Source organism: Anolis carolinensis, unplaced genomic scaffold (genome assembly GCF_035594765.1).
Source record: "Anolis carolinensis isolate JA03-04 unplaced genomic scaffold, rAnoCar3.1.pri scaffold_7, whole genome shotgun sequence".
Classification (NCBI taxonomy): Eukaryota; Metazoa; Chordata; class Lepidosauria; order Squamata; family Dactyloidae; genus Anolis; species Anolis carolinensis.
In genome coordinates this window covers 5607291-5622304 of record NW_026943818.1, presented here as the reverse complement: position 1 = coordinate 5622304, position 15014 = coordinate 5607291, and the positions used below count along the sequence as shown (strand labels likewise).

Sequence of the window (15014 nt, the reverse complement as noted above, 5' to 3'; positions counted from 1 at the left end):
ACACAGCAAACAAGATAGATATGCTGGATTTCGTATCATAAATCACAAGTCGAACACTTCCTAAGTGTCTAGGGCTGTGTGATGTATTTTCGGATGATGGGTGCAGATCCCAGTAGGGTGGCCTTTTGCAGTTGGCAGATCGTGATTTTGATGATGATGATGATGATGATGATGATGATGATGATGATGATAGCTCCTTTTCTACTGCTCTTTTGGAAAATGCCATTTTCCCCTTTGTACATGCTTTCCCAAATAAACTGCTGTAGTTAGTACTACTGGACTCTGGTGTGGAGCTGGGTGAAAAGGTGTCTCAAGGCTCGAGTGCAACACTCTTGATCAGGGGTCCCCAAACTAAGGCCCGGGGGTCATTTACCTGGCCCCGCCCTCAGTTTTATAATATAATATATTGTATATACATATAATATTGATAATAATATTATAATGTAATACAATATAACACTAATAATACCATATGATAATATTAATTATATATTCTATATTACATATAATATTACTAATAATATTACAGTACAGTTCAATATAGCGATATATAATGCTAATATTGTGCTATGCTAATAATATAATATATTGTATGTACATATAATTTGTAAGCCACTCTGAGTCCCCTTTGGGGTGAGAAGGGTGGGATACAAATGTAGTAAATAAATGCAGTAAATAAATAAATACATAAATACATGATTACTTGATATTAATTCAGGGCTCCTCCCTACCCAATGTGACCTTGAATGAATCTATTGCACTTTATTTAAAAAATCTGTAATTTATAATGTGCACCTTGCTTATCCACTATTGCAACCTCATTGTTTTTAATTCGATGTTTTAATACCGTGTTGTGGGTTTTTTTTTTTGGGTTTTTTTCGGTTGCTGTGTATACATTATTACTGGTTTTGTTCTCTGATGTTTCATATTTTATTTTGTATTGTTTTGTATCCGATTTTGCTGTAAGCCGCCCCGAGTCTCCTTCGGGGGAGATGGAGGCGGGATATAAATAAACTTATTATTATTATTATTATTGACACAATGACGTTGTATGACACAGCAAACAAGATAGTTATGCATTATTATTATTATTATTATTATTATTATTATTATTATTATTATTAAATACATTTTAGACTTAGGCTTGCCCAAAGTCTGAAATGACTTGAAGGCACACAACAACAACAACAACAACAACAACATTATGCATTATGTTATGCATTATTATTGTTGTTGTTGTTGTTATTTTATTATGACACAGCAAACAAGATAGATATGCTGGATTTCATATCACAAAATCACAAGTCGAACACTTCCCAAGTGTCTAGGAATCTGTGATGTATTATTATTATTATTAAATACATTTTAGACTTAGGCTTGCCCAAAGTCTGAAATGACATGAAGGCACACAACAACAACAACAACAACAACAACAACAACAACAACAACAATCCTAATTAACTTGACTATCTCATTGGCCAGAAGCAGGAGCACACTTCTCATTGAAATCCTGATAAATGTATGTTGGTTAAAATTGTTTTTATTTTTAAATATTGTATTGTTCTTTCATTGTTGTTGTTGTTGTTGTTGTTGTTGTTGTTTTTGCACTACAAGTAAGACATGTGCAGTGTGTATCGGAATTTTTTTGTATTTTTTTTTCAAATGATAATCTGGACCAGGGGTCCTCAAACATTTTAATCCGAGGGCCGGTCCACAATCCTTCAGACTGTTGAGGGGCCGGATTATCATTTGAAAAAAAAATACAAACAAATTCCGATGCACACTGCATATGTCTTATTTGTAGTGCAAAAACAACAACAACAAGAACAAGAACAATGAAAGAACAATACAATATTTAAAAATAAAAACAATTTTAACCAACATACATTTATCAGGATTTCAATGGGAAGTGTGGTCCTGCTTCTGGCCAATGAGATAGTCAAGTTAATTAGGGTTGTTGTTGTTGTTGTTGTTGTTGTTGTTGTTGTTGTGTGCCTTCAAGTCATTTCAGACTTTGGGTGAGCCTAAGTCTAAAATTTATTTATTTATTTATTTATTTATTTTTTACTGTATTTATTTACTACATTTGTATCACACCCTTCTCACCCCAAAGGGGACTCAGAGTGGCTTACAAATTATATGTACATAGTATACAATATATTATATTATTAGCATAGCACAATATTAGCATTATATATTACTATATTGAACTATACCACTATACTGTAATATTATTAGTAATATTATATGTAATATAGAATATATAATTAATACTATTGTATGGTATTATTATTATTAGTGTTATATTGTATTACATTATAATATTATTATCAATATTATATGTATATACAATATATTATATTATAAAACTGAGGGCGGGGGCCAGGTAAATGACCTCGGAGGGCCGCATCCGGCCCCCGGGCCTTAGTTTGGGGACCCCTGATCTGGACCCTCAACAGTCTGAAGGATTGTAGACCGGCCCTCGGCTTAAAAAGTTTGAGGACCCCTGCTCTTGATTATGGATGGCATGGAGAAAGAGGACAAAAATAAGAGCTTGTGGTACAAAAAAAGAGAGAAAAAAGATTAGCCTGATGAAGAACCCTGTTGTCTGTCTGGTCTGCTTTGCAAGCGCTTTCCAAACGCGGCTTGATTGCAGAACACATATTTGTTATGCAGTAAGTGTGAGGAATTAATGACCCAGGCAGAGAGAAACTTGCATGCTAAGCACCGGAGGAAGAAAATGGCTTATTAATGGCTCTTTCCATTGGAGCGCCAGTTCCTAAAACAAATGAGCATGCAACCGGGGCCACCCCTTGAAGCAATCCCTCCACTCCCCGGGAAAGGGCAGCTCCTCCTCGCTCACTTAACGGACAGATCTTCCCTTATCCACTTCCATTCTTTTTTTTTCCCCACCCACAGAGGTTAAATTTCGAAACCTTGCATCATGAATCACAACGTGAGCCGGCTTCTGGCAGATCATAAATCAGGCCTCTGGAGTCGGCTAGGACAAATCCCAGGACATTTAATCTTTAATATTAGACGTGTTTAAGATGGTGAATATTTTATGAAGGTGCTGTTGCAATTTAGCACATCATTAGCTTGTCTTATCCCCCCTTCCGTTTTTTGCAAAACGGAAAAAAAATCTACTAGATGAAGCCTGTTTTGCTTCCCTCGGGAAAGTGTCTTACCTTAATCCCTACGAGACTCTTAAAATAATATAATATACTGTATATACTCGAGTATAAGCCTAGTTTTTCAGCCCTTTTTTAAGACCGAAAAAGCCCCCCCCCCCCGGCTTATGCTCGGGTGAGGGTCCTGGTTGGTTTATATTTGGATCAGCTTATACTCGAGAAAATATGGTACATTTATTATTTTTCTCTATTATTATTGGTATTATTACATTTTTTTTCTATTATTGTTGCTACTATTACGTTTATTTTACTCTATTTTTTACTATTATTAATACTTATACTTGGGTCCTGGTTGGCTTATATTTGGGTCAGCTTATACTCGAGAATATATGGTACATTTATTATTTTTCTCTATTATTATTGGTATTATTACATTAATTATTTTTTTCTATTATTGTTGCTACTATTACGTTTATTTTACTCTATTTTTTACTATTATTAATACTTATACTTGGGTGAGGGTCCTGGTTGGCTTATATTTGGGTCAGCTTATACCTGAGAATGTATGGTACATTTATTATTTTTCTCTATTATTATTGGTATTATTACATTTATTATTTTTCTCTATTATTGTTGCTACTATTACGTTTATTTTACTCTATTTTTACTATTATTAATACTTATACTCTGGTGAGGGTCCTGATTGGCTTATATTTGGGTCAGCTTATACTAGAGAATATATGGTACATTTATTATTTTTCTCTATTATTATTGGTATTATTACATTTATTATTTTTCTCTATTATTATTGGTATTATTACATTTATTATTTTTCTCTATTATAGTTGCTACTATTACATTTATTTTACTCTATTTTTTACTATTATTAATACTTATACTCTGGTGAGGGTCCTGGTTGGCTTATTTTTGGGTCAGCTTATACTCGAGAATATATGGTACATTTATTATATTTCTCTATTATTGTTGGTATTATTACGTTTATTTTACTCTATTTTTTACTATTATTAATACATTTATTATTTCACTCTGATCTTATTATTATTATTATTATTATTTTATTATTATGACACAGCAAACAAGATAGATATGCTGGATTTCATATCACAAAATCACAAGTCGAACACTTCCCAAGTGTCTAGGACTGTGTAATGTATTATTATTATTATTATTATTATTATTATTATTATTATTATTATTATTGCATTTATTATTTTACTCTATTTAATATTATCTGTATTATTTTCCATTATTATTATTATTATTATTATTATTATTATTATTATTATTATTATTATTACATGTATTATTTTACTCTTTTATTATTAAAAGGATACATAAGCACATTTACATTGAAGAAGATGAGAATAATGATTTGATCCAAGTTGGACAGTCTTAAAATACTGGCTACCAGTATTTTAAAAAAACTCTGAGGACAGTTGATAAAGGACAACACTGAGAAAATGGGAATTCCGTACAGGAAACAATCAGGGCCAGCTACCACCTCCCAACAATGGATTCCCCAGCCAGGCTTTGAAGATGCAAGGCTATTCAGTGCTAATCAAGCTTACAAATTGCAACATTCACACTTGCCTCAAGCAGACAAGAGTTATTTTCCCCAGCCTGGACATTCCACAGATATATAAACCCCAATTGCCTAGTTTCCAACAGACATCACAACCTCTGAGGATGCCTGCCATGGATGTGGGTGAAACGTCAGGAGAGAATGCTTCTGGAACATGGTCTTACAGCCCAGAAAACTCGCAACAATCCAGTGTTTCTGGCCATGAAAACCTTCGACAACAAACTGTGTTATGTTAAATTTGCCATTATTTGTTTTGATTTGCTTTTGATTACTGTAAATAATAATAATAATAATAATAATAATAATAATAATAATAATAATAATAATTGAAAGACTCTGGCAGAAACCAGTACAGGTGGACCTGGTGGTGATGGGCACACTGGGTGCCATGCCAAAAGATCTCAGCCGGCATTTGGAAATAATAGACATTGACAAAATCACGATCTGCCTACTGCAAAAGGCCACCCTGCTGGGATCTGCACGCATCATCCGAAAATACATCACACATTCCTAGACACTTGGGAAGTGTTCGACTTCTGATTCTGTGACAAGAAATCCAGCATATCTATCTTGTTTGCTGTGTCATAATAATAAAATAATAATAATAATAATAATAATAATAATAATAATAATAATAATAATAATACATCATACGGTCCTAAACGCTTGGGAAGTGTTCGGCTGTCTTTGTGTTGTTAATAATAATAATAATAATAATAATAATAATAATAATAATAATAATAATAATAATAATAATTTTATTTATATTCCGCCCTATCTCCCTGGAAACTAAGTAACTAAAGGGCTTTGAAGTGTATTAGGCTACCAGTATTAAAACACTCAAAAATCAGAACAGTAAATAAGAAGCAACACTCTGAAAGCAGAGGAGTTCCAGACATGAATCAACCAGGGGCAGCTAATGACTCTGAACAAAAGATGCCCCCAGGCAGGAAGAAGCCAGGAGAAGAAGCTATTTAATGCTAATGAAGGTGATTAACTACAACATTCACACTGGCCTCCAGCTGACAAAGAGTTCTTCTCTCATCCTGGACTTTCCAGAGATATATATATAAACCTTCCTTGCTTAGTTTCTCCCTACACCTCACAACCTCTGAGGATGCCTGCCTTAGATGTGGGCGAAACGTCAGGAGAGAATGCTTCTAGAACATGGCCAGACAGCCCGGAAAACATACAACAACCTTTTCATGCCCTTCCCGGGTATTTCTCAACTTAGAAGACAGAGCATCTGAATCCTAATGCCAATGATCACTGACCTATCATCATTAATGCAATGCTCAAAGGCTCCTATTATTCACAGTATTTGTTCCTCTCTAGTTATTGTTTATTCTAGGTAACATTTTCTTCTACTGATTCAAAACCTAAGGAGACACTTGCTCTTTTGACCAAAATGCATTTTATAAACATAGGGTATAATCCTATTGTTTATTTACACTGAAATAGCTCTACTTTTATTTGTCTCTCTATCTATCTGTCTGTCTAGCTGTCTGCCTAACTACCTCGATATCATCTATTATCTATCGATCCATCAATCAATAAATCAATTAGACTATTTATCTATCATCTGTTTGTCTACCTGTCTATCTGTCTGTCTGATAGTCTCTTTCTCTCGTCTTTCATCAATCATCTATCTGTCTGTCTATCCATCTAGCTATCAATCTACCGTATATACTCGAGTATAAGCCGACCCGAATATAAGCCGAGGCACCTATTTTTACCACAAAAAAACTGGGAAAACATTGACTCCAGTATAAGCCGAGGATGGGAAATTTCAGAAATAAAAATAGATACCAATAAAATTACATTACCATATATACTCGAGTATAAGCCGACCCAAATATAAGCCGAAGTAAATTACATTGAGGCATCAGTAGGTTAAATGTTTTTGAATATTTACATCAAGCTCAAATTTAAGATAAGACTGTCCAGCTCTGATCAAATCATTATTCTCATCTTCTTCAATGTACATGTGCGTATATATCCTTTTAATAATAATAAGTAAAATAATACATGTAATAATAATAATAATAATAATAATAATAAATACAGGAAAATAATACATAATACAGATGGCTTTTGGAGGTCACTTTCCTTACCTATGGTCCTATGAGACCATCTAGATGGACTTTGAGAGTCCCTTTTCTTACCTATGGTCCTATGAGACTGTCTAGATGGCCTTTGAGGGTCCCTTTCCTTACCTTTGGTCTTATGAAACCGCCTAGATGGTCTTTGAGGGTCCTTTTCCTTATCGATGGTCTTCTGATGGCTTTATGAGATCATCTAGATGGCCTCTGAGGGTCCCTTTTCTTACCTATGGTCTTATGAGACCATCTAGATGGTCTTTGGAGGTCTCTTTGCTTAGCTACAGTCTTATAAGACTGTCTAGATGGTCTTTGGAGGTCTCTATCCTTACGTATGGGCCTATGAGACTGTCTAGATGGTCTTTGGAGGTCTCTTTGCTTAGCTACGGCCTTATGAGACCATCTAGATGGTTTTTGGAAGTCCCTTTCCTTACCTATGGTCCTATGAGACTGTCTAGATGGCCTTTGAGGGTCCCTTTCCTTACCTATGATCCTATGAAACCATCTAGATGGTCTTTGAGGGTCCTTTTCCTTATCGATGGTCTTCTGATGGCTTTATGAGATCATCTAGATGGCCTTTGAGGGTCCCTTTCCTTACCTATGATCTTATGAGACCATCTAGATGGTCCTTGGAGGTCTCTTTGCTTACCTATAGTTTTATGAGATCGTCTAGATCAGGGATCCCCAAACTAAGGTCCTCCAAGGTCCTTGACCTGGCCCCAGTCCTAAACCTTAGACTTAGGGTTGATCTAAGTCTGCAACGACTTGAAGTCACACCACAACAACACTCCTAATTTTGGACTATTTCATCGTAGTCCGACCCCCCAACAGTCTGAGGGACCGTGAACTGGCCTTCCAATAAAAAAGTTTGAGGACCGCTGCTCCAAGCCCTCCAATGCAGACGCACTCCACCCACCATCCCTCAGGTCCCCAACTCCCAGACAATCTCATTTAATATAAAGAATCAGGAAAATAAAAGAAAATCAAAAATATTTAGCTGTGAGTCCGAATAGGGGATTTGTCGCGTCTCACCAGAACTTGTCATCACTGTTTATGGCAACTGGGCTTCCAATTGTGTGATTCAAAATTTTCTCCAATTTTCAGCCCTGGAGAAACGTTATGTTAGGCTTCCCCAAATTGTTGTCTCCTAGAAGCACGTGTGCAAGGTTTCATTTCATTTCCCTCTTCCTAAAGCGAAGACGTTTTATGTGTGATATAAAATACCAATAAATTTACCAACCGCCACAACAAAAGGCAGTATGTTGCTTCGGTCAGAGTAATTTGCAGCGGAGCAGTAGTAGGATGGAGTCAGTGGAACGCAGAACGAAGAGACACCCAGAGATGCTGGTAAAACTATATACTAGTTTTACTATAAGCAGTAATAAACAACACAAAAGGACTTGCAGACAATAGACGAACACAGGACTTGACTCTCACTCTAGGCCAGTGATGGCCAACCTATGACACGCGTGTCAGCACTGACACACCTAGCCATTTTTGCTGACACGCTGCCGCATGCAGATTGATTGGATGACTAATGTCAAATTTGATGTGATTTGGTCCAGTGGTTTTGTTGTTTAGTCCATGGGAATTAAGCACATTACGTTATTATCATATTATTACTATTATATTATTATATTATTAGCGTATATACTCGAGTATAAGCCGACCTGAATATAAGCCGAGGCACCTAATTTTACCACAAAAAAACTGGGAAAACATTGACTCCAGTATAAGCCGAGAGTGGTAAATGTCAGAAATAAAAACAGATACCAATAAAATTACATTAACTGAGGCATCCGTAGGTTAAATGTTTTTGAATATTTACATAAAGCTCTAATTTAAGATAAGATTGTCCAACTCTGATCAAATCATTATTCTCATCTTCTTCAATGTGCTTATGCATCCTTTTAATAATAACAGAGTAAAATAATACATGTAATAATAATAATAATAATAATAATAATAAAAATAAATAATACAGGACAATGATACATGTAGTAATAAATAGAGTAAAATAATACATGCAATAATAATAAGATAAGAGTGAAATAATAAATGTATTAATAATAATAATAAAAATAGAGTAAAATAAATGTAATAGTAGCAACAATAATAGAGAAAAATAATAAATGTAACAATACCAATAATAATAAAGAAAAATAATAAATGTACCATATATTCTCAAGTATAAGCTGACCCAAATATAAGCCAACCAGGACCCTCACCCGAGTATAAGCCGAGGGGGGCTTTTTCAGTCTTAAAAAAAGGATTGAAAAACTAGGCTTATACTTGAGTATATAAAGTATTCATTATTCATGACTACATTGAAACTAGAATAGAGAGAAATCAGTGTGGTGACTGCAAGAGGTACCATAGATTGTTGTACATGGAAATAGTGGTAGTAAATAGTTTTTGATTTATTAAATACAGTTATATATTACAATTATATATTTTTGTTATTTAAACTATACATATTGTGAAATTATGGTTTTTTTTCTCTCGAAGTGACACAGCACCCAAGTCATGCTAGGTTTTTTGGTGAATTTTGACACACCAAGCGCAAAAGTTTGTCCATCATTGCTCTAGGCAGACAGAACTCGATTCAACTGAGAACTGAAAGCAATCAGTAATGCACACACACTTGTGTCTGGATACTCCCTAGTTCCAGCCACACATCAAGGTCATCACAGCTTCTTAGTAATTAACTCTTTCCAGACTATAGTACACTCTGGATGATGCAATCAGTATGCAATACAGGCAAGACACAAATTGCATTTAAACACTATCAATACACAAATCCCACATTAACAGCTTCTACCCAAAGGCCTGCCTAAATTTAGGGCTTGTCGGTTGGATAAAATGCTAATGTGTCATCCTGCCCGAAAAGGAGAAAATAGTGCTAAAAATAAAGCTGGGCGTATATGTTAGTAAATAGAAACAGCTGGAGCATTTGCATTCGTAATGCGGGTGGGCTGCCAAGCAATCCACATCCGCCTCCGTTCTGTGTATTTTTTTTCCAACTGTGTTTAAAACTTTCCCTAGCTTGGTAGTTTGTCACTGGCAGGCATCAGCCGAAGGGGGAAAGGAGAAGAAAAATCAACACTGGCTTTCAACGGCTCCTGGATGAACAAATCCAATTAATCTTTTATATATTTTTTTGCCAGCACTTGCTCGGGGATATGTATTTCTTTGAAACCAGGGATCAATCTGAGCCAGCAAAGAGCAGCGTGCCACATCTCTCCTCGCCGTTGCCGAACAACAACAAAAGCATGATGGAGATGGGAGAGCGTGTTGCCTGCAACCATCAAAAAAGGATTTCTTGGGCTTCAAGGAATTGCATCCTGGCAACATAACCCGTTCTATCCACTTACCAGTATCTGGATCGCAAAGCTGTTCACAAGCATCTGTAGTCCTCTGTCCGCACAGATCTCTCACCCAAGGAGACGTGGCATTGATTTGGTAATAGAGGGAGAGTTTGGCTGGGTTGAGCCAGTCGGAGATGTCCAGGTAGCTTCCCTCGCTCACAACAAAGCTGCTGCCTGCAACAGAAAAACGGAGAAAGTAAAAGATGGGGAGTTGAAAGACAACAGTTCCTCTGTTCTTCTAGTTTCAGAATGGTCGGATTGAGCTCCCAACCATTAATAGCCTAGCTCGCTGTTGATCTACGCAGCTCAAAAGACAGCTGCATATAGCACAGGAAATCATAGGAATCAAATTTAAATTAGAACCTGAAATGTATTTACTAAGCTTTACAAATTCAATTTTTTTAAAAAATGAGGACAGAATATTTTTCTACATAAGCACAGCGGCCAGACTAACAATAGCGAAAGTCTGGAAAGGGAAAAAACTTCCTACTCCCGAGGAATGGTTAATCAGAATTTTGGACACGATACAAATGGATAAGCTAACACAAAAAATAAGAGAAGGTAAAAATAAAAAAGACTGGACACACTTCATAAAATTCTTGATAAAAAGAAGAATGGACTTCATGATAGACTTATATACAATATAAGGGTAGATATAGATATAGATTCATACATATCTATATAGATATAGATATATATATATAAAGTCAAATTATAAAAGAAGCAAAAAAAGCTCTCCAAACCTCAACTATATAATAGATAATCCTTGAGGTTTGGAGAGGTTTTTTTTTTCAAGGATAGAGATAATATAGATATAGTAGATATAGATAGATACAGAATCCTTGAGGATTGGAGAGGGTTTTTTCAAGGATATAGATAATATGATATAGGTATAAGTATAGATATAGAGGGTTTTTCAAGGATATAGATAATATGATATAGGTATAAGTATAGATATAGAGGGTTTTTTCAAGGATATAGATAATATGATATAGGTATAAGTATAGATATAGAGGGTTTTTCAAGGATATAGATAATATGATATAGGTATAAGTATAATAATAATTTATTTGTTTCACCAGTCATATGACCATTTCAAAGTGCAACATAAATAAAAACAAGGCAAACAGGATGGGAGGACAGGCAGCTGACCATCTGTTTGCTGACAAAATCTTATTTTCCTGATTCTTCTTCTTTCAGGAAATGTGCTCTTATTATTATTATTATTACAGTAGAGTCTCACTTATCCAACATAAACGGGCCGGCACAATGTTGGATAAGCAAATATGTTGGATAATAAGGAGGCATTAAGGAAAAGCCTATTAAACTTCAAATTAGGTTATGATTTTACAAATGAAGCACCAAAACATCATGTTAGACAACAAATTTGGCAGAAAAAGTAGTTCAATACGCAGTAATACTATGTAGTAATTACTGTATATATGAATTTAGCACCAAAATATCATGATATATTGAAAACATTGACTACAAAAATTTGTTGGATAATCCAGAACGTTGGATAAGCGAGTGTTGGATAAGTGAGACTCTACTGTATTATAAAACAGTTTAAGCGAAAAGAGACTAAGGGAAAATAGCAATATGTAATCAACGAAAGAGAAAACTCCGAGGTCAAGATGGGAAGTCAACAAATTTTTTAAAAAATTCTTTTTTTCTTTTTTTTTCTTCTTTCTATTTTTCTTTCTTTCTTTCCCTCCCCTCTGTTTTTCTCTCTTCACCTACTTTCAGAACCCTTTCACCTCCCTCACTTTACTATCAATATATTGTTCCACCACTTTCGATGTATTATGTTTCTTTACAAAATAAAAAAATGAGCAAAAAAAAAAAAGACAGTTGCATATGTCGAGTAGAAAATTTAGGTACCACTTTATGCGGGGAGGCTAATTTAACTACCGTATATACTCGAGTCTCCGGTGACACAGTGTGTTCAAGCGCTGAGCTGGTGAACCTGCAGACCGAAAGGTCCCAGGTTCGAATCCAGGGAGAGGAGTGAGCGCCCGCAGTTAGCTCCAGCTTCTGCCAACCTAGCAGTTCGAAAACATGCAAATGTGAGTAGATCAATTGGTACCGCTCTGGTAGGAAGGTAAAGGCGCTCCATGCAGTCATGCCAGTGGCCACATGACCTTGGAGGTGTCTACGGACAATGCCGGTTCTTTGGCTTGGAACTGGAGATGAGCACCAACCCCCAGAGTGTGAGTAGATTAATAGGTACTGCTCTGGCGGGAAAGTAAGGGCGTTTCATGCAGTCATGCCAGTGGCCACATGACCTTGGAGGTGTCTACGGACAATGCCGGTTCTTTGGCTTGGAACTGGAGATGAGCACCAACCCCCAGAGTGTGAGTAGATTAATAGGTACTGCTCTGGCGGGAAAGTAAGGGCGTTTCATGCAGTCATGCCAGTGGCCACATGACCTTGGAGGTGTCTACGGACAATGCCGGTTCTTTGGCTTGGAACTGGAGATGAGCACCAACCCCCAGAGTGTGAGTAGATTAATAGGTACTGCTCTGGCGGGAAAGTAAGGGCGTTTCATGCAGTCATGCCAGTGGCCACATGACCTTGGAGGTGTCTACGGACAATGCCGGTTCTTTGGCTTGGAACTGGAGATGAGCACCAACCCCCAGAGTGTGAGTAGATCAATAGGTACTGCTCTGGCGGGAAAGTAAGGGCGTTTCATGCAGTCATGCCAGTGGCCACATGACCTTGGAGGTGTCTACGGACAATGCCGGTTCTTTGGCTTGGAACTGGAGATGAGCACCAACCCCCAGAGTGTGAGTAGATCAATAGGTACTGCTCTGGCGGGAAAGTAAGGGCGCTTCATGCAGTCATGCCAGTGGCCACATGACCTTGGAGGTGTCTACGGACAATGCCGGTTCTTTGGCTTAGAACTGGAGATGAGCACCAACCCCCAGAGTGTGAGTAGATTAATAGGTACTGCTCTGGCGGGAAAGTAAGGGCGCTTCATGCAGTCATGCCAGTGGCCACATGACCTTGGAGGTGTCTACGGACAATGCCGGCTCTTTGGCTTAGAACTGGAGATGAGCACCAACCCCCAGAGTGTGAGTAGATTAATAGGTACTGCTCTGGCGGGAAAGTAAGGGCGCTTCATGCAGTCATGCCAGTGGCCACATGACCTTGGAGGTGTCTACGGACAATGCCGGCTCTTTGGCTTAGAACTGGAGATGAGCACCAACCCCCAGAGTGTGAGTAGATTAATAGGTACTGCTCTGGCGGGAAAGTAAGGGCGCTTCATGCAGTCATGCCAGTGGCCACATGACCTTGGAGGTGTCTACGGACAATGCCGGTTCTTTGGCTTGGAACTGGAGATGAGCACCAACCCCCAGAGTGTGAGTAGATTAATAGGTACTGCTCTGGCGGGAAAGTAAGGGCGCTTCATGCAGTCATGCCAGTGGCCACATGACCTTGGAGGTGTCTACGGACAATGCCGGTTCTTTGGCTTGGAACTGGAGATGAGCACCAACCCCCAGAGTGTGAGTAGATTAATAGGTACTGCTCTGGCGGGAAAGTAAGGGCGTTTCATGCAGTCATGCCAGTGGCCACATGACCTTGGAGGTGTCTACGGACAATGCCGGTTCTTTGGCTTGGAACTGGAGATGAGCACCAACCCCCAGAGTGTGAGTAGATTAATAGGTACTGCTCTGGCGGGAAAGTAAGGGCGCTTCATGCAGTCATGCCAGTGGCCACATGACCTTGGAGGTGTCTACGGACAATGCCGGTTCTTTGGCTTAGAACTGGAGATGAGCACCAACCCCCAGAGTGTGAGTAGATTAATAGGTACTGCTCTGGCGGGAAAGTAAGGGCGCTTCATGCAGTCATGCCAGTGGCCACATGACCTTGGAGGTGTCTACGGACAATGCCGGTTCTTTGGCTTAGAACTGGAGATGAGCACCAACCCCCAGAGTGTGAGTAGATTAATAGGTACTGCTCTGGCGGGAAAGTAAGGGCGCTTCATGCAGTCATGCCAGTGGCCACATGACCTTGGAGGTGTCTACGGACAATGCCGGTTCTTTGGCTTAGAACTGGAGATGAGCACCAACCCCCAGAGTGTGAGTAGATTAATAGGTACTGCTCTGGCGGGAAAGTAAGGGCGCTTCATGCAGTCATGCCAGTGGCCACATGACCTTGGAGGTGTCTACGGACAATGCCGGTTCTTTGGCTTAGAACTGGAGATGAGCACCAACCCCCAGAGTGTGAGTAGATTAATAGGTACTGCTCTGGCGGGAAAGTAAGGGCGCTTCATGCAGTCATGCCAGTGGCCACATGACCTTGGAGGTGTCTACGGACAATGCCGGCTCTTTGGCTTAGAACTGGAGATGAGCACCAACCCCCAGAGTGTGAGTAGATTAATAGGTACTGCTCTGGCGGGAAAGTAAGGGCGCTTCATGCAGTCATGCCAGTGGCCACATGACCTTGGAGGTGTCTACGGACAATGCCGGTTCTTTGGCTTAGAACTGGAGATGAGCACCAACCCCCAGAGTGTGAGTAGATTAATAGGTACTGCTCTGGCGGGAAAGTAAGGGCGCTTCATGCAGTCATGCCAGTGGCCACATGACCTTGGAGGTGTCTACGGACAATGCCGGTTCTTTGGCTTGGAACTGGAGATGAGCACCAACCCCCAGAGTGTGAGTAGATCAATAGGTACTGCTCTGGCGGGAAAGTAAGGGCGTTTCATGCAGTCATGCCAGTGGCCACATGACCTTGGAGGTGTCTACGGACAATGCCGGTTCTTTGGCTTGGAACTGGAGATGAGCACCAACCCCCAGAGTGTGAGTAGATC

At 38.5% G+C, this 15014-nt stretch overlaps 1 protein-coding gene across 3 annotated transcripts in view; it reads right to left on the bottom strand.

Moving 5' to 3' along the window:
• The window catches only part of astn2 (astrotactin 2), a 615168-nt gene that overhangs the window by 276523 nt on the left and 323631 nt on the right, over window positions 1–15014 (bottom strand). For all 3 annotated transcript variants that reach the window (XM_062959683.1, XM_062959682.1, XM_062959684.1), the window contains exon 7: window positions 10208–10375. In XM_062959683.1, the coding sequence (XP_062815753.1) occupies window positions 10208–10375 (168 nt within the window). The remainder of the gene's footprint in view (window positions 1–10207; window positions 10376–15014) is intronic.